This window comes from Oncorhynchus nerka, linkage group LG1, assembly GCF_034236695.1.
Source record: "Oncorhynchus nerka isolate Pitt River linkage group LG1, Oner_Uvic_2.0, whole genome shotgun sequence".
In the NCBI taxonomy this organism is placed as follows: Eukaryota; Metazoa; Chordata; class Actinopteri; order Salmoniformes; family Salmonidae; genus Oncorhynchus; species Oncorhynchus nerka.
The window spans coordinates 9,205,904-9,226,530 of NC_088396.1; the positions used below are offsets into that span (position 1 = coordinate 9,205,904).

General features: G+C 47.3%; 1 protein-coding gene across 4 annotated transcripts in view; it reads left to right on the forward strand.

Annotated features, from left to right (window-relative positions):
• Nucleotides 1-20,627, forward strand: part of hdac4 (histone deacetylase 4) — a 291,374-nt gene that overhangs the window by 206,233 nt on the left and 64,514 nt on the right. For 3 of the 4 annotated variants that reach the window (XM_065000848.1, XM_065000785.1, XM_065000919.1), the window contains 10 exons: nucleotides 2,979-3,119; nucleotides 3,303-3,400; nucleotides 3,926-4,042; nucleotides 4,870-5,065; nucleotides 5,358-5,554; nucleotides 9,132-9,344; nucleotides 11,507-11,699; nucleotides 12,275-12,408; nucleotides 14,119-14,221; nucleotides 18,902-18,948. In XM_065000848.1, the coding sequence (XP_064856920.1) occupies nucleotides 2,979-3,119; nucleotides 3,303-3,400; nucleotides 3,926-4,042; nucleotides 4,870-5,065; nucleotides 5,358-5,554; nucleotides 9,132-9,344; nucleotides 11,507-11,699; nucleotides 12,275-12,408; nucleotides 14,119-14,221; nucleotides 18,902-18,948 (1,439 nt within the window). The remainder of the gene's footprint in view (nucleotides 1-2,978; nucleotides 3,120-3,302; nucleotides 3,401-3,925; nucleotides 4,043-4,869; nucleotides 5,066-5,357; nucleotides 5,555-9,131; nucleotides 9,345-11,506; nucleotides 11,700-12,274; nucleotides 12,409-14,118; nucleotides 14,222-18,901; nucleotides 18,949-20,627) is intronic. The other variant, XM_065000804.1, reaches the window with a different exon arrangement.

A 20,627-nucleotide genomic window follows, 5' to 3' on the forward strand; every position in this document is an offset into this window, starting at 1 on the left:
GTGAGTGTATTATTTTTCTGCAGTGTTGCAGTGTTTTACAGGGGGACACATGCGTTTTATGTGGTGGCTGTTCTAGACCGATTTTTACTGAAGCGCGACAGGAGAGATGTGAACGCTAATGCAGCGTTTGCATCTAATCTGTTATTGAAACGAGTGCGTCGACGCGTCTGTAGCTCGACCCGCCTTCATCTGTCTCACTTATAAAGCTACTGGTCCGTCACGCAACCTGGCTATACGACTGTCGTCATCATCAAGCATGAGACTCAAGCATTATCTCCCCTTTTCTATCCAAGGTTCTAATGTACGTTCTCTAATACCCGGACACCAATATAATAATAATACACTGTATACCATTTAGTAGACCCTTTCATCCAAAGCGATTTACAGTACAGTCATTCTTTACGTATGAGTGGTCCCGGGAATTGAACCCACTATCCTGGCATTGCAAGCCCCATGCTCTACCAAACACGAGCTACAGAGACCCCCCCCCGGCACATTCTCGCAAAATCCTATGCTGCAGTATCTGCCGGCAAAACCACGAATAAACACATCACCCATCTTTGGCTAGTTTACGCCAAGACAGCTGTTGTGGATACAAGTAGTCTGCACCACCTTACTGTCAACTACCTCAGACTATTGTTCGCTCGGTCAGCCATATTGGAAGTGTCGGGCTATTTTGTGCTAGATTGCATTATGACTCTTCAGAGGAATTGTCTCTTTGAATGTGTTCCCCATACGCTCCAGCTGCTAATGCACAACATTGATGACCGGGTCTCCCCTGATCCTGTTAACGAAGCCTTTTGGACACGCGCCCTCCACTTACAAGAAGCGCCGCTCTTTTATTCCCAATCAAGTTTTAATAAGTTCCAACCGCAAGTTCAGCCCCTCAAATTGAAAGTGCACTTTCATATAAATGATGCATTCCACGCACTCAAAGCCCCCGCTCGTCCCAAATGGGCCAGAGGTGTTCTCTGTCTCCTCCGAGTGCATTAAAACAGGGAACCTGGTCAACTCTTATACCTGTTTTTCACATTCAAGGATACATGGAGCTGAAAGGGAAGGGATGGGACGACCAACAACCAAACATTCCCTGACCAAAAATCCAGAGTCCCATGTTGATGCAGACATGGCCCCGAGTCCTACGCTAATGGAGCGTAGCTTGCCTTCTGTCGCCAGACTCATTTCACACGAGGTTACGAGCCAAGCCAAAGGGTTAACTGGTGGTGAGCGTTTGGTCCGGACTAACTGAAGGGGGAGGGAGAGAAAGGTTATCCGCCTCTATGCACAGAAAGCGAGAATGAACAAAAACGACTGTTTTGCAAACCCGAAAATAAGGGCACAAACAATACACACTCGTTTAATAGAGAGCGTTTGACAACAAGAGCTATTCATTAGCTTGGCATTTAGACAGGCTTGATTAAGAATGGGGTCTGCAAGAGCTGCCAAGACTGGAGAACTCTTTTCCCCCTAGTGCTGCTCGTCCTTGTCACATTTTTGGAGCTCATCTCGTCAAGTCGTTTCTCATCTGCTCCGTCAGTCTTTCCAGAAGGAGCCCCTTTAAGGAGTAGCTTGTTAGCACTAAATGCCTTGAACTGGCTAACCTTTATGAGGTACCAGGTGAGCGCCGCGTGCGGTGCTTCATTTGCAGTGATCATTTCATTCTCGGCTCCACAGCACAGTGTGGTGTTTGGCGCCATCGATCAAATACTAATCGTGTCTAAATTGTGAACACTCACCAGCATAGGCTCTCTTCTCCAAGCATTTCATAGAAGTGTGACCTCACCTCAGGTCTCTACTGAGCGCCGCTTAGCAGAAGTCTCGCCTCGTGAGGCAGTGTGTTGGGGTCTGGAGTTTTTTTTCTTGTTTTACAGACAGTTTCAGACAGCAGGATAGGAGAGCGAGAGCGGAGTGACATGCTTGTTTTGCAGCAGAGAGAGAGAGAGAGAGAACTCTCGTCATTAGAAGCCCAAAAGCCATATGGGGCTTTGACAGCCAGGGAAGCCAGAGCAGCGAGAATCTCCTCAGAAAGATAACAGCTCCTGAATGTTATCGAATCAAATTGTATTTGTAACATGCGCCGAATACGACAGGTGTTGACCTTACCGTGAAAGGCTTACTTACAAGCCCTTAACCAACCATGCAGTTCAAGAAATAGAGTTAAGAAAATATTTACCAAATAAACTGAATAAAACGTTTTTTAAAAATAAAGTAACACAATGAAATAACAATAACGAGGTTATATACAGGGGGTACCGAGTCAATGTGCGGGCGTACAGGTTAGTCGAGGTAATATGTACATGTAGGTAGGGGTAAAGTGACTATGCATAGGTAATAAACAGCGAGTAGCAGCAGTGTAAAAACAAAGGGGGGCGGGAGGGGTACGGGTTAATGTAAATAGCCTGGGTGGCCATTTGATGAATACCCACTTCCATAGTTCTACATATTTTTTTATATATTTTTTTTTCATTTAACCTTTAACTATATCATGTGCAAGACGGAACAGAATAGGTGGAACAATTTCACTTCGGGTCCCTGTTGCAGTGTTGTATTCATTCATGTTTTGCAGAAGTATTTGGTTTGATTCAAATGAATCCTGCTGGTCATGCATGTGGATTTGCAAAATGTAACACTAGCCGTGTGTCTCTCCACTCTCTCCTTTTTGAGTATTTTGGAAGCCAGGCCCCCTTTCATCCTCGGTCTCTTCATCTGTGTCATGATCAACCTATATAATGCTGTTGGTCCTCTTGTGGCTCTCAACCCAATTCATTTTCCTCTCAAGTATGCCCTCAATGGCAATGCCAGTAAAAAAAGACTTTACTAAGAACTGCATATTCTATAATCCTTGTTGTGTATGTTATGCTCTCAAGCTGTGTTTTAATGGACCCCCTCTTCCTCTCTCTCTCCCTCTCGCTCTTCCTCTCGCTCTTCCTCTCTCACTTCCTCTCTCTCTCTCTCTTTTCCTCTCTCTCTCCCTCTAGCCTCTGAGCCCAACTTGAAGCTCCGGTCCAGGCTTAAACAGAAGGTGACAGAGCGCAGAAGTAGCCCACTGCTACGTAGGAAGGATGGTCCAATAATCACTACTGCCAAGAAGCTCTGTCTCATGTCTCTGGACATGGCTGGTAAGCATCCTGTGCACAACTCAGCCCAAACGGAACACGATCAAACTCGACACAGCCCTTGCATCTGTAACTTTAGTGCTTGTCTGTGGGTTGAAATCGATATGTTTCCAACCTGGTACCTTGATCAGTATGCGTGTTGTGTGGGAGCCACATGTCTTGTGGTTTGTGTCTTTTTTGTTGCAGAATCGGCCTGCAACAGCGCACCTGGCTCGGGCCCCAGTTCGCCCAACAACAGCTCCAGTAACATCACCAATGAGAACGGCATCGCTAGTACAGTCGAGGTAAGCAGCCACTGTAACTTGAACCTGCGTCAAGCTGTTCGGTTGCCGTGACCATGGGCTTCTGATGCACTCTTCTCTCTTCAATCTGCTTTGACGTTGACTCCCAGTCACATTGCTGAGGACTGTTTGCCTCATATGGCCCAGACCCAAACAAAGTGTTACTTGTTAGTTGTTGGCTCACACTATAAGGCCTGTGTGTTGGCGCGTGCGTGCGCATGTGCTTCCATGCTTGTTTGATCCGGTGTGACTGTTTGTGTGTGTGTGTGTACGTACGGGTGCTTGTGTTTGTTTGCGTGTGTCTGTGCACGTGGCGATGGAAATGCAAGTGGCTGCGCGTAGAGTATGTGTATCCCTATATCCTTGTCTGTGTTTGAGGCGCTGAGTGTAACCAACATGTGCTCCAGACTGGCCGTGTAGACAGGAGGCTGCAGGGGCTGTTCATTTTTCCAGAGGGGTCTATTTATCTGGCCAGTGTTTGCGTTTCAGTGTGTGTGTTTTTCTGACTGTGTGCTCCTCTGTTTCCAGGCCTCCCTGGCCCACAGGCTGGCCGCCCGAGAGGGCCCCTTGAGCCAGCTGTCTCTGTACACATCGCCCTCACTGCCTAACATCACCCTGGGCCTGCCAGCCACCGGCCCGTCCAGCGTGAGTTCATACTCCCGCTTTCTCTCGCTCTTTGTGTTCTTTCTTTCTTTCTTTCTTTCTGTCTTTGTCTTGTTGGTTCATTCCTTTGTTTGTTTTCTGTTTGTTGTTCATTGTTTTTTCTTTCGTTAGTTAGGTTGGTATTTTCTTTTTTCCCCGTACTTTTTCCTCCCTCTTCTGCACTCTACTGCATCTCTACCCTGACATCTCACGTTCTCCCCTTTTTTCTCTCGCCCACATTCTTCCTTTCCCTACTACACTCTCTCTCTCTCTCCACCGGCTTCCCCTCTCATCCCAATGTACTCTTTTCTCTCCCTCGCTCTCGCTCTCTTCTCGCTCGCTCTGTTCTTCCTTTCTCCTCTCCTCCACTTTGAGGGCTTGCTTGCGCACACAGCCCTTTCACAGTGGAGGACTCCACATAGCGGGGGCCCTGTCTAGACCTAGTCCATCTGCCGTATGTGGCTTTTCAGCCCCACTTCCATTTCAGAAAGGCCCCATTGAGAGACAATGACCAGCAGTAGGTCAGTGACGCACGTTCTACCCCCTCAGACGGTCCATTCAACCCTTTTCTTTTTTTGTAAGGAATGCCCCACCCTTTCCTCTCCTTTTACCCTCTCTCTCTCTCTCTCTCTCTCTCTCTCTCTCTCTCTCTCTCTCTCTACATGTTTCCAACTCTTCCAAGTGAAGTCAGGCAGAGTTATTAGTTCACTGATATGCAGTATTTTGCCCCGTAATATATTAGAGGGAAATACACTACAGTTAGATGATTCCTTGGTCTGCATTTAGGGGCAACTTCCACCTGGCACCTGCATATTTTTTCCTCCTTTCAGATGACATCAGGCCAGCAGGATGGTGACAGGCTATCGATGCATGAGAGGCTGCAGCAGGGCTTCCCCATAACCACTCCCTTCATCCCGGGGGCCCACCTGCCCTCCTACCTGACTGATGGGGGCTCGGCACACAACCCCCTCCTCCAGCACATGGTGCTCCTGGAGCAGTCCCAGAACCCACTAGGTCTGTCCTGCTGTAAGCATATCCACTCCGTCTCAGGCACTATCCAAAACACATCATCCCCCCAAAAAACTGGCTTTGAAAGACCATCTTCCGTGGTGGTTTCACTGGCGGCTGGTGAAAGGAAGACTCATAGGAAGCTCATACTACTTTCTGCAGTGTAATGAATGTGTTTTGATGCCGTTCATCTCGTTCTATTCCAGCCATAACAACCAGCCCGTCCTTCCACACCAGCCTCCACTTGGTGGGTCCCCAGTGTTACTTGTGGGTCATCCTCTTAATGTTGTCGGTGTTTCCTGTGTTTCAGGCTTGGGCGGGCTGCCCTTGCAGTCGCCCTCCATCCACAAGCTGCGTGGGCAGCACCGTCCCCTAGGGAGGACCCAGTCGGCCCCTCTGCCCCAGAACGCCCAGGCCCTGCAGCAGCTGGTGGTCCAGCAGCAGCACCAGCAGTTCCTGGAGAAACACAAGCAGCAGTTCCAGCAGCAGCAACTGCACATCAACAAGGTGTGTGTGGTGTGTGTCTGGGAGGAGGTGGTGGGTGTGGGAGGGTTCGGGGGCGTGCGTGATTGTGTACATGTGTAAGTGTGTGTCTGCTATGTCATTAAGCAACAGCCCCACCACCAGCAGCAGCAGTAACACAACAGCTGTACGTCGGCTAAGTGTTTGCCAGAGTCTGCCTGCTCCTGCGTGCATGTTCCTGTGCTCGCTTCTTCCGTCGCCATAGCAACTACCTCGTTTGGAGGAAGCCGCTTCCTTATATGGTCACACAGGAAGGAGCTCGGGGTGTGTGTGTTTGCATGTGTGTGGTGATTAGGGAGGATAGAGAATCATAAGGCCGGAGCAGGGTGGGGGCGTAGAGAGATAATTATTGCTCTTTTCTTTCTCCCTACTGAATTTCTCCTGTGTCGTGACATTCCCTGAGGATTATACGCTATTATCCTCTGAATCTCTGTTGTTTTCCCCTACTTATGTCCCTCACTGACACATGGCCACATTGACATCACTGTGTGTTTAATGGACTATAACAATGGATATTACCACATTACAAATTAATCTCAGAACTAGCGAGTAATCCAATTGGATTGTCAGTGGTCAGCGATTAAGAATATGAAGAATATGGCCTATAAATGTTTTCATTTTAAAGGGGTAGTTCAAACAAAATGACAAATTTACCTCCGATATTTACCTCAGAACTAGCAAGTGATCCATGTGGATTCTCAGTGGTCAGCAATGGAGAATATGGCTTTGTTTACTTCCCAACCTTCTAGCATTAGCATTGTTGCTTGAAAAGCAATGGGAGTGGTAGGATCCAGGTTAGCATGCGGCGAAAACAACTCAGTCATATTTTGGGTTGCTGACTATCAGGATCCATTGATTGTTTGCTGGTGATCCATAAGAGGTCACTTGTCACTTTACTACTTAAATCAGCTGCCTCCATGATGTCAATAATTCCATATTGCTACTGTTATATTGTCATCTACTGTCAAAAAGTTTCGTAATTGAAGAGACATACTTTTTGCTTCATGTTTTGGATGAAAGGTACAGCAAAGCTGAAAAGCTTTAAGAAAATGTATATTTGGATATTAAGTGTGGAGGAGGTGTTTAACTACCAGTGTTTAAGCATTAAAGGAACTACAGTAGGCTCTCACTTTCTCTCCAAAACTTTAAAATGTGTTTATTTAGCATCCAACTTCAAAGCAACCTCATCCCTTATGTAGCTGGTGTAAATCCCAAAAGAGAATTTCCCCTTTAAAAAATAGAGAGAATTTCGCGAAAAAGAGAGAGGGAGTCAGGGGGAATAAAAGAGAGAGGGAGTCAGGGGGAATAAAAGAGAGAGGGAGTCAGGGGGAATAAAAGAGAGAGGGAGTCAGGGGAATAAAAGAGAGAGGGAGTCAGGGGGAATAAAAGAGAGAGGGAGTCAGTGGGAATAAAGAGAGAGGGAGTCAGGGGAATAAAAGAGAGGGGAGTCAGGGGGATTGAAAGAGAGAGGGAGTCAGGGGAATAAAAGAGAGAGGGAGTCAGGGGGAATAAAAGAGAGAGGGAGTCAGGGGAATAAAAGAGAGGGAGTCAGGGGGAATAAAGAGAGAGGGAGTCAGGGGTATAAAAGAGAGAGGGAGTCAGGGGGAATAAAAGAGAGAGGGAGTCAGGGGGAATAAAAGAGGGGAGGGGTGGAGGGAGCGAGCGAGTGTAAAAAGAGTGGCTTGTGTTTAGAGGGGGATGAGGCAAGAGACTGGTGCTCTGACGTCAATGAGCCGGTTCCCCTGGCGTCATGCCAACAGGGCCCAGTGCGTGCGTCTGCCAGACATGGTTGCTACGACCTGGGACACTGGAAAGGGGGGTGAAGGACGGACGGACGGACGGACGGGGGGTTGTAGTATTTACCCTTGACATCCCCGTGGCGACCGAGCTGGATGGACCCAGCTGGCCTGGCACAGCGACATCCGCCACAGTCTTGAAATTACACTCTCTCTCTTTACTTCTCTTTCCTTCTATCGCTCTCGTTTGTCTCTTTCCTTCCTCTCTCTCTCTCTCTCTCTCTCTCTCTCTCTCTCTCTCTCTCTCTCTGTCTTGTCTGTTTCTCTCTCTCTCTCTCTCTCTGTCTTGTCTGTTTCTCTCTCGCTCTCTGTCTTTCTCTATTTCGGAGTCTCATTTTCTTCAGTTTGTCTGGCTCTCATTCTTTTCCACTTTCTCTGGGCTGCCTTCTCTGACTCTATTTCTGATTTCTCTCTTGTCACTCTCTTCGCCTTCCTCTCTAAACCTAGACCTTCCCCAAAGTCCCTCTTTCATTCCCCCTCTCTCACCCCTTTGATGTTCTCTCTTGATCCCTCTCTCCCGCACTTGTTTTTTGAACAGAAGTACCCTCTTTGTCCTCCTGTTTATAGAGGATAATCTCCCATTCTCTCTCTCTCTCTCTCTCTCTCTCTCTCTCTCTCTCTCTCTCGCTCTCCCTTCCTTTCCCTGCTCTTATGATGAGACCTCAGCCCTCTCTCCTTTTCTTTTCGTTCTCTCCTTCACACTCTCTCTCTTTCACTCTCTCTCTCTGCTTTTATGATGAGGCTTCACCTCTACCTTCTCTCTCTCACTCTATCTATTCTGTTTTTCCTTTTCTCACGGCGAGTCTGTGTGAACCCGGAGACCGTGGGTAGACTAACCTTTATAATCTGAACAAACCTGCTTCTGGCAACAAGTCATAAGGGCCAGCCAGTCAGCTTGTCATCTGAGCTAATAGATGGCGGTTTGGACATGAGCAGTGACGTTTGTTTACCACGCGTTTAAATTTAGACATGTTCCTCGGTGGATTTATGGATTTATCTGTGCTCCGAAGGAAATGTTTGCGAAACTCTCTTTGAACTCGTATCAACTCACCGATCTACACAGACGATCATACTGGAAGCCAAAACACCTGTCTAACTGTTAACAGTACCATAACAGATGCACTTGATAGAATACACTTGGATCATTGCAGAAGAAAATTAAGGATAGGGTTGAATCCTTATGGTTATATATGGCTCTGCTGCAGCTTTCCTAGATCGGTGGTTCCCCAATTTTCTTTGCGTTGACATGAGGCTTTTGAATGTCTTTGATTGCGTTTAAACAGATAGCCCAATTCTGATATTTTATTCACTAATTGGTCTTTATTCACTATTTGGTCCTCTGAAAAAGATCTGATGTGAAAAGATCTGATGCGATTGGTCAAAAGACTAGTTAGTGGGAGAAAAACAAAATCAGAATTGGGCTGCCTGTGAGTCACTTGATCGACAATAACATGTTTCTAGTGACAACCCAAGAGGGACTGGCTGTGGCGGTCCACTCTTAGGGTCCCGACTCACCTGTTGGGAAGCACTTGACTAACTCTCCATTTCCGCTTAAATATTTTAGAAAATCGGGAAAATAGTATACTGCCCTCATAGGGATGAAGGAAGTGGACTTTCTTTGTGGTCATCCAGAAATAGAACATTTCACAAACTATGTATTGCAACAGTTATCGTTACTTAGGTTTGGTGCAGGTATGTGTAACTTATCCACACCCACTGCCAGATGTTCTAACCTTTGACCTCAACCCCCTCCCTCTCCTCCTCAGATGATGGCCAAGCCCAGCGAACCAGGGCCGGGTCGACAGCACGAGAGCCACCCGGAGGAGACAGAAGAGGAGCTAAGGGAGCACCAAGCCCTGTGTCCCCAGGAAGGAGTCCTCATGCGTGGGGTGACGGTCAAGCAGGAGCCCCCGGACCCTCAGGAAGAGGAGAGGGACAACCGAGAGAGGATGGTCGACCAGGAGCTGCTCTTCAGACAGGTAGGAGAGAGGGAAGAGGAGAGGAAACAGACAGACACACATACACACTTGACACACAACATATAAAAAACAAAAGTGATTCACATCACCAGTTGAAGAGAGCTGGAATATCCAAATGGACAGACCGAGAAATAAGACTACACACACGTGTACTGCATGTGTGATAGTGAACAGAATGTAGGCTATTTTCATTTTTAGTCAGTTCACGAGAAACCGACACCCACACATGGCTTACTCTTGTAATCTCTGTATTGACACACAAACAAACACACACACACACACACATACACACGCAAGCACACACAATAACACACACGCTATACTCCTACTCACAAAGTGAAATAGCGTGCAGGTTTTTATCTGAATGGCTGAGGTCAGCCTCACGCCTCCTCTCTACTGCTGAATCTGAGTTAGTCTCCCGAGGGCCACGCACACACCGACACACACATATACACACACACACACAAACACACTTAGCCAGAACACCATGTCATCCCTGTCTAACATGCAGCCCTGCAGTCGGTCCAAATCCAATCCACTGTCCATCCTGTCACCATGACGCCCACATCCCCCGGCAGGAAGTATAGCACTGGGGGCCCCTGGGAAAGGAAGTGTTAGAGCAGGAGCAATACCCCAGTCTAAACCTGCTCTGTTAGTTACAGTAGTGGCAATTCACTAAGTGGCCGTACAGTTTTAGAATCTGAATCCCAATAGCACATTACGACAACTTATAGTGTTCATACTAAATACTTTCATACCAGTATGCCAGTGCGTGCCACCAAAGGCTTTCGCAGGAATTGGGCTGATTCTAAGTGAAAGGATACTAAATGCATGCATACTTACATACCATTTGTATCTTAATGGTCCTAAAGCCGCTCACACATCGAGCTCACTTGTCTGTCTAGCTTATGATAATAGATTCATAAGCATCAAGCGCCATCTTCTGGCTAGTAAGATATCTTGCAGCAGCTCAACAGATGCACATAAAAGCAGAATTCGTTGTGTGTGTATTAGCTTACGTGTGTGTAACATTTTCTCTGTCTCTCTCTCTGTCTCGCTCTCTCTCTCTCGCTCTCTGTCTCCCTCTCCTTTCTCTCTGTCTCTCTCTCTGTCTCGCTCTCTCTCTCTCGCTCTCTGTCTCCCTCTCCTTTCTCTCTGTCTCTCTCGCTCTCTGTCTCTCTCTCCCCTTTCTCTTTCCCCTTTCTCTCTCTCTCTCCCTCTCTCTGTCTCTCTCGGTCTCTCCTCTCTATCTCTCTCCCCTCTCTCTCTCTCTGCCTCTCTCCCCTCCCTCTCTGTCTCTCTCTCTTTCTCTCTCTGTCTCTCCTCTCTATCTCTCTCCCCTCTCTCTCTCTCTGCCTCTCCCCCTCCCTCTCTATCTCTCTCCCCTCTCTATCGCTCCCCCCACTCTCTCTCTCTCTGCCTCTCTCCCTTCCCTCTCTGCCTCTCTCTCTTTCTCTATCTGCCTCTCTCCCCTCTCTCTCTCTCCTCTCTATCTCTCTCCCTCTCTCTCTCTCTCTCTCTCTCTCTCTCTCTCTCTCTCTCTCCCCTCTCTCTCTGCCTCTCTCCCCTCTCTCTGTCTCTCTCCCCTCTCTCTCTGTCTCTCTCTCTCTCTCCTCTCTATCTCTCTCCCCTCTCTATCTCTCTCCCCCTCTCTCTCTCTCTCTCTCTCTCTCTATCTCTCTCCCCTCTCTCTCTGCCTCTCTCCCTCTCTCTCTCTCCTCTCTATCTCTCTCCCCTCTCTCTCTGCCTCTCTCCCCTCTCTCTGCCTCTCTCCCTCTCTCTCTCTCCTCTCTATCTCTCTCCCTCTCTCTCTCTCTCCCCTCTCTCTCTGTCTCTCTCTCTCTCTCCTCTCTATCTCTCTCCCCTCTCTATCTCTCTCCCCCCCTCTCTCTCTCTCTCTCCTCTCTATCTCTCTCCCCTCTCTCTCTGCCTCTCTCCCCTCTCTCTCTCTCCTCTCTATCTCTCTCCCCTCTCTCTCTCTCTCTCTCTCTCTCTCTCTCTATCTCTCTCCCCTCTCTGCCTCTCCCCTCTCTCTCCCCTCTCTGCCTCTCTCCCCTCTCTCTGCCTCTCTCCCCTCTCTCTCTGCCTCTCTCCCTCTCTCTCTCTCTCTCTCTCTCTCTCTCTCTCTCTCTCTCTCTCTCTCTCTGTATTTGTGTGAGCAGCAGGCTGTGTTATTGGAGCAGCAGAGGATGATCCAGTTAAGGAACTACCAGGCTTCCATGGAGTCAGCCGGCCTGTCAGTCACCTTCCCAGTGCACCGCCCCCTTTCCAGGGCCCAATCATCTCCCGCCTCGGCCTGCTTCCCCCCCATTGTGGTACAGCAGGAGCCGCCCACCAAGCCTCGCTTCACCACTGGTTAGTGTCCAAGCACCCCGTGTCTGTATCACACACACAAATGCGCATACATACAGACGCTCTCTCACACACGCATGTGTAGACACAAACACACGCTCGCACGCAAGCACAGAAACACAAGCACAGAAACACAAATCAAATCAAATGAATTTGTCACATGCTTGGTAAACAACCGGTGTGGACCTGCCCAACAATGCAGAGAGAGGAAACAGAAAAATAATAGCACGAGGAATAAATACACAATGAGTAACTATAACGTGGCTATATACACGGGTCACGAGGTACACCACGCACACACTCTCTCTCTAACCTGTAGTCTGTATCTCACTCACACACACACACACACACACACACTCCCTGTTCTCTTAGATTAGTCTGTCCTCTCTCTGTGAAAACAAAATGTTTTACCTCGACTCTCTTTCTCCCATAAACCACTTTGAGAGCCCCAGTGTCCAGCATACTGATCAGCAGTGCAGTGTGCGTGTGCTGTTTGTCAGAACCTATGTCTCCCAAACAGTCGCATTGACATTGTCTTTCATAACCCTGTGTCTGTGCGTTGCCCCTCTCCCCACCAGGCCTGGTGTATGACACGTTGATGCAGAAGCACCAGTGTATGTGTGGCAACACCAACACACACCCCGAGCACGCCGGACGCATCCAGAGCATCTGGTCCCGACTGCAGGAGACTGGACTGAGGGGCAAGTGTGAGGTACGGAAACCCTACACCCCAACCCGATCACTTCTGGTCTCGTGACCCTCCCACCCCTTACGGGAGGGCGGGTCCTGTTCAGAACCAGTCAGAGTTCTCCTCTGTCCTGGCTCGACAATGGTGGATCAGGCTTCCCCCTAACATCCTTGTCCATCTTCCCGAAAATGTCTGAAACTCTAAACTCTAAATCCCCCCCCCCCCTTTCTCTGGGGAATTAGATAAAGGGTCTCATTGCCAAAATCCCGAAGTATACCTTTAACATGAATGCACTAATTGTAAATCGCTCTGGATTAGAACATCTGCTAAATGACTAACATGTCAAATGTTAACTGGCTTCCTTACATTGTATCCCTCATTTCAGCACGGATTCAGAAGTAACATGACAGGTTAAAGTAATAGGACAGGTTAAAGTAATAGGACAGGTTAATGTAATAGGACAGGTTAAAGTAATAGGACAGGTTAAAGTAATAGGACAGGTTAAAGTGTGGCCAGCTCTGGGGTTTCACCCATATAGTCTATTTTTATTCTTCTCGATCATTGCAGAGACTAAGGAGAGGAATCCACTTTGGAGTATAAATTCAGGTCCCCTGTCAGAGTAACTGAGGAAGCTTGTTTGCCAACCGATCTCAACAGTATAAAGTGTCTGCCTTTCCTCATCCAACCTGGACTATTGAGATGGGCCTGTTCCTCCACTTTCAGACCCTTTCTGACCAGGGGAGGGCAGTGTTAAACCAACCTTCCCGTTGACAAAACACCCTACAGCAAGTTGCCTGTAGGGCAATCCGTTGACAAGTCCCAACCATAACTATTCGGGGGGTAGCCAGTGTTTAACTTACGGGGTTGTTTTTGAAGTTTTATGTTGTTTTGAAGCGCTGGTAGAGATTAAAAGCTGCTAGTGGGTTGAAGCTGAATTTGAGCTAATAGTGGGTCTTATCATAGTGGGTCTTATCACGCGCTGCACCTGTTCTGTGACCATCCACTCACACACACGCACACGTGTGCACATATACTTACCACACAGACACACAAACTTGCTCAGCAAGAGGCTTTACTCTTCATCTGAGAGCTATTAACACAGTTTAATGGTTCCTAAATGGGGATGATCTATCCTGCATCACACTCTGCGCTGTGCGTGTTTGTGTCTGACCTCTTCTGCATCTCACTCGCTCACTGCGTCAGCGCTACGCTTGGTTGCATAGCTGCCGTCTCTGTTCTTCCTGAATGGCACAAACAAACAAGTCCCATCCCCAGACTTCCTCCCCTCCCTTCCCCTCTGCTCTCCTCTCTCACTCTCCTGTCTTTCTCTCTTTGTCTCTCTCTTTCACTCACACACACACACACACACACCCTTCGGTCCCCCTTTACGACCCCCACCGTAACTAATTGGAGATTCCTGGCTACAGGTGTTACCCTGTCCCCCCCTCCTCTCCAATCCTCCTCAACTCCCTCCTTTTCATCTTTCCATCCCTCCTGTCCATCAAAAGCTCAGGTGACCCTTGGGGATTAGTAAAGCAGGAGTGTGTTATAACTAATGGATAAAGCATCACAGATACAGGTGTCATAGTAAGTGTTACGAACTCTCTCTCGCTCTCTCTCCCCCTCACTCTCTCTCTCTCGCTCTCTCTCCCCCTCTCTCTCTCACTCTCTCTCTCGTTCTCTCTCCCCTCTCGCTCTTTCTCTGTCTCTCGGTCCCTGTGTGTCTCTCTGCAGTGTATCCGAGGGCGGAAAGCCACTCTGGAGGAGTTGCAGACGGTTCACTCTGAAGCCCACGTCCTTCTGTATGGAACCAACCCACTCCGACAGAAACTAGACAGTAAGTCCTACACCAGTGCTGATCTAGGATCTGTCCAAATAATCTAATTCATTATGATCTAAAAGGCTAAACTGATCCTAGATCAGAAAACCTACTCTGAGATGCTTTGTGGATATGGCCCATACCCAAATGGATGTTGATGCTTAATACACTATACAGGATCAGTTGTGTAGATGCTCTTCATTATAGTGAGGGTGAATCCCAACTTCCACTGAAGTCAAATTATCACAAATGATCAATGCATGTCAGAAGTTAGGATTGGCCTGTATCTGACCGAGTCTGTAATACCTACATGTTTCAAACAGACCCCCATAGTCCTTGTGCCCAAGAAAGCGACGGAAATCTGCTTAAATGAACACCTATGTGAGAATGCTGTTCACTGACTACAGCTCAGTGTTCAACACCATAGCGCCCTCAAAGCTCATCAATAAGCTAAGGACCCTGGGACTGAACACCTCCCTCTGCAACTGGATCCTGGACTTCCTGACGGGCCGCCCCCAGGTGGTTAGGTTAGGCAACAACACGTTTGCCACGCTGATCCTCAACACTGGGCCCCTCAGGGGTGAGTGCTTAGCCCCCTCCTGTACTCCCTGTTCACCCATGACTGTGTGGCCAAGCACGACTCCAACACCATCATTAAGTTTGCTTTCGACACAACAGTGCTGAGCGTGATCACCGACAATGATGAGACAGCCTATAGGGAGGAGGTCACAGGAAAAGGCGGGCCGAGCAGGCTCCCATTAACATTGATGGGGCTGTAGTGGAGCGGGTCGAGAATTTCAAGTTCCTTGGTGTCCACATCACCAACAATATCATGGTTCAAATACACCAAGACAGTCATGAACAGGGCCCAACAAAGCCTTTTCCCACTCAGGAGCCTGAAAAGATTTGTCATGGGTCCCCAGATCTTCAAAAAGTTCTACAGCTGCACTATTGAGAGCATCCTGACCGGTTGCTTCACCGCCTGGTATGGCAACTGCTCGGCATCCAACCGTAAGGTGATACAGAGAGTAGTACGTACAGCCCAGTACATCACTGGGGCCAAACTTCCTGCCATCCAGGACCTATATACCAGGCCATGTCAAAGGAAGGCCCAAAAAATAGTCAGAGACTCCAGTCACCCTTGTCATAGACCGTTCTCTCTGCTACCACACTGCAAGCGTTACAAGAGCGCCAAGTCTAGGTCCAAAAGGCTCCTTAACAGCTTCTACCCCAAAGTCAACAATTAATCAAATGCCCCCCCGTTTGTTTTTACACTGCTGCTACTCACTGTTTATTATCTATGCATAGTCACTTTACCCCTACCCACATGTACAAATGACCTCGACTAACCTGTTTATTATCTATGCATAGTCACTTTACCCCTACCCACATGTACAAATGACCTCGACTAACCTGTTTATTATCTATGCATAGTCACTTTACCCCTACCCACATGTACAAATGACCTCGACTAACCTGTTTATTATCTATGCATAGTCACTTTACCCCTACCCACATGTACAAATGACCTCGACTAACCTGTTTATTATCTATGCATAGTCACTTTACCCCTACCCACATGTACAAATGACCTCGACTAACCTGTTTATTATCTATGCATAGTCACTTTACCCCTACCCACATGTACAAATGACCTCGACTAACCTGTTTATTATCTATGCATAGTCACTTTACCCCTACCCACATGTACAAATGACCTCGACTAACCTGTTTATTATCTATGCATAGTCACTTTACCCCTACCCACATGTACAAATGACCTCGACTAACCTGTTTATTATCTATGCATAGTCACTTTACCCCTACCCACATGTACAAATGACCTCGACTAACCTGTTTATTATCTATGCATAGTCACTTTACCCCTACCCACATGTACAAATGACCTCGACTAACCTGTTTATTATCTATGCATAGTCACTTTACCCCTACCCACATGTACAAATGACCTCGACTAACCTGTTTATTATCTATGCATAGTCACTTTACCCCTACCCACATGTACAAATGACCTCGACTAACCTGTTTATTATCTATGCATAGTCACTTTACCCCTACCCACATGTACAAATGACCTCGACTAACCTGTTTATTATCTATGCATAGTCACTTTACCCCTACCCACATGTACAAATGACCTCGACTAACCTGTTTATTATCTATGCATAGTCACTTTACCCCTACCCACATGTACAAATGACCTCGACTAACAATTATCTATGCATAGTCACTTTACCCCTACCCACATGTACACTAACCTGTTTATTATCTATGCATAGTCACTTTACCCCTACCCACATGTACAAATGACCTCGACTAACCTGTTTATTATCTATGCATAGTCACTTTACCCCTACCCACATGTACAAATGACCTCGACTAACCTGTTTATTATCTATGCATAGTCACTTTACCCCTACCCACATGTACAAATGACCTCGACTAACCTGTTTATTATCTATGCATAGTCACTTTACCCCTACCCACATGTACAAATGACCTGGACTAACCTGTTTATTATCTATGCATAGTCACTTTACCCCTACCCACATGTACAAATGACCTGGACTAACCTGTTTATTATCTATGCATAGTCACTTTACCCCTACCCACATGTACAAATGACCTCGACTAACCTGTTTATTATCTATGCATAGTCACTTTACCCCTACCCACATGTACAAATGACCTCGACTAACCTGTTTATTATCTATGCATAGTCACTTTACCCCTACCCACATGTACAAATGACCTCGACTAACCTGTTTATTATCTATGCATAGTCACTTTACCCCTACCCACATGTACAAATGACCTCGACTAACCTGTTTATTATCTATGCATAGTCACTTTACCCCTACCCACATGTACAAATGACCTCGACTAACCTGTTTATTATCTATGCATAGTCACTTTACCCCTACCCACATGTACAAATGACCTCGACTAACCTGTTTATTATCTATGCATAGTCACTTTACCCCTACCCACATGTACAAATGACCTCGACTAACCTGTTTATTATCTATGCATAGTCACTTTACCCCTACCTACATGTACAAATGACCTCGACTAACCTGTTTATTATCTATGCATAGTCACTTTACCCCTACCTACATGTACAAATGACCTCGACTAACCTGTTTATTATCTATGCATAGTCACTTTACCCCTACCCACATGTACAAATGACCTGGACTAACCTGTACTGTACCTGTACCACCACACAGACTGTATATAGCCTTGTTATTGAAAATGTTGCTGTGTTTGTTTTTATTTTTAAAACTTCTTTGGCTTATTTAGTACATATTTTCTTTTCTTAACTCTCTTTCTTGAACTGCATTGTTGGTTAAGGGCTTGTAAGTAAGCATTTCACGGTAAGGTCTACACCTGTGACAAATACAATTTGATTTGATTTGATTTATATGCACAAAGTACAGTACATGAACAGGATTGCCTCCAGTATGAGAGTGTATACGACAATAACAGTCTCCCGTAGACTGCTATCCCCCCCCCTCTCTCTCACACCTCCGCTGTTGGTTATTACAGGGCAGAGCTGGTCTAATGATACTGTTCCTCTACCAGACCGGTATCAACTTTATTATCTGCATTATAGCCTTCTGTGTAAAGAAAAGGCCAGGAAGCTCCACAGAATTTGTTTTGTTTACCTAAACAACCACCATTTTATTTGTTGTCGTTCCGTTCTCCTGTTATCTCGCCACAGTTGGAGCTCGTTCAAGTCTGTCCCTAAGCTCGGTCAAGGCCGCTACCTCTCTGCCAATAATGACCGCACGCGCGCGCACACACACACACACGCACACACACAATGTTCCATGACATCACCCCTCTGTGTTTACTCCCTCCACCCAAAGTGTTCTGATCCATCACCTAAATATTTTGTATTGGTTGAGAGGGAGACTGACAGCTTGGCTCAAACATCGAACTATGACCACACTGGCTGTCATATTGGAGTTAACCAAGCAGCGCCTGTCGAAGAACAGTCATTTTGTCCCAACCTTTTTAGTTACTGTAGCACCGTGTACATTTTGCTCTGCCCGGAGTACCCCTGAAGGACCCCCAAGTACCCGCAGGAGAAACACTGTTTTGGACTGTTGGACTTTCCGTATTTCCACTTGCACCATTTTAAAAGTGTTTACTTCAAATATGTGTGACTATGTTTTCTGTCATGCGTCAATGCTCTAGGAGGGTCTGCTATATGAATTCATATTAATGCAGAAGTGTAATGATCAACTCAGGACCCACTAAGAATCGTGAATGGTCACCTAGACACATTTGAAATGTTCAGGCCCAAAGGTGAAATGCTGCTCTCTCGATTAGACGGCACTACAGAATCATACACACATACACAGGTGTAGCCTATGTTCTCAAATCACACTGGGGTGTTGTTTTAAGGGTGTGGGGTTTCCACTTTACAACGTTTTTGCTAGAATTAGTACGGGTCAAGATTCGTTTATATCTCAAAGGGGATGACATGTCTAAGTTGACGTTGTAGTCATCTTGCAGATGCTTCTTGACTGGAGAGACTGGTAGGGCATACTGTGTGACAAGGAAGTATTCTGGCGGTTGCCTCTGACCTTTCTCTCTCTTTCTCCCTCTCTCTCTCTCTCTCTCTCTCTCTCTCTCTCTCCACCCCCATTCTATCTCTCTCCCTCTCAGGTTCATTGACTCCCATGTTTGTGAGGCTGCCTTGTGGAGGGGTAGGGGTAAGTCACTCCCTACTTATTCTCCCCTGTCTAAATAATGGTGTTGTGTGTTATCCCACGCACACACACACACACACACACACACACCACCCTGGAGCACCAGAGGCAACCAAAACTGTTGCTCTGCTTTCTGTCGAGTGGGTAATTGTGACCATATGTTTTCTATAAACAAGCTGTGTCCTGTAGAGTGGGTGGGAGGGCGCTGTCTGTGTGTTGAGGGGGACACTGGAGGGAGGGGGGTAATGCTGTGTGTGTGTGTGTGCTGTTCCTTCAGTGTGATGGTTGGGGGGGGCAGGGACAGGTAAGAACAAGGTCAGCTGGGTTAGTGTATGTGTGCTGTTCCTTCAGTGTGATGGTTGGGAGGGGGGGGGGGGGGACAGGTAAGAACAAGGTCAGCTGGGTTAGTGTATGTGTGTGACCCTCTCTGTATGCTTGCATTTCGTTGTCTTCATGGGGCGTGTGTTCCCTTGCGTACTGTATGTGTGGGAGTGTGTATTGGAGTGTGTGAACTCAGATTGTGTGTTTGTTGCTCCCTAGATCAATATGTTGACAGAGGTCTGATTTTCAATCCCTCTTCCCCTTACCTCTCTCCCTTACCTCTCTCTCCACGGAGAGCATCTAGCTATCTGTTGTTCTGCCCGCTGCTGCCGGTGGGAAACAGAACTGGCTCTGCTCTGTTTTATGGAAATGAGGGCTAAATTGTTGTCTTCCTGTAGTCCCAGCACAGCGCCTCGCCTCATCAAATTACCCTGTCAGCCTGAGCAGAACTACCACTCTTTCATTCCAACACGTTCCCTCACTCTCTTTGGTTCCCTGGTCCCTCGTTTTCCTCTCTCTTTTATCCCCCTATCGCTCTTGGTCGTTCTGGCGTGCGTCTTTCGCCTCGTCTTCCTCAGTCTCAGTCTTGCAAGTCGCTTTCGTCAAAGGCTGCTCTGCCCTTCCGACGTTGCACTTTCTTCTCCTTTAGGGACTAGTGACATACTTTGGCGCTGTGTCCCTCCATCCCTCTCTCAATCTTTTCTTTCACTTTTTTACACACTCCTCAGTTCATCCCAGGGTACATTGTCACATTTCGTCGTCGTCTCCCATTTTTTTTTAGCTTGATCACTCGATTACTTTATCATTCATTTCCTTGATGACTTCCTCACTCACTCACTCACACTCACTCACTCACTCACTCACTCACACTCACTCTGGTGCAGCCGTCACTCTTCATTCAACTCCCTCGTGCCTTCTCCCCCCCAACCTATTTCCCTCCCCCTCCCTCCCCACCGGTCTTCTTTGCATCGTAAATGCACCGCAGACTCATAATTCGTGACAAAGGCCTTCTTGGCGTGACTTGAAAAGGCCCCCTGTTCTCCTTTTCTTTTCTAACTCTAGCCTTGAGCGTTCATGCCGTTGAAAGCCAAATGCAGCAGGCAGGGATCGCCAGAGTCAATGTATGCTGAGTCTATCAGCGACCCCGAGGTTCACAGAAGGTCCCAGGTCCCCACAAACTCCTCTCGCTCTATCCCTTCGCTACCTTTACGTTGCCATTGTAGTCATTCAGCGGACGCTCCTATGCAGAACGACTTACAGTTAAGTGCGTTCATCTTCAGATAGCTAGGTGAGACAACCACATATCACAGCCACCGTACGTAAGTAGCAGGGTCAGAGCTAGTGGGGGAGGGGGGTGAGGA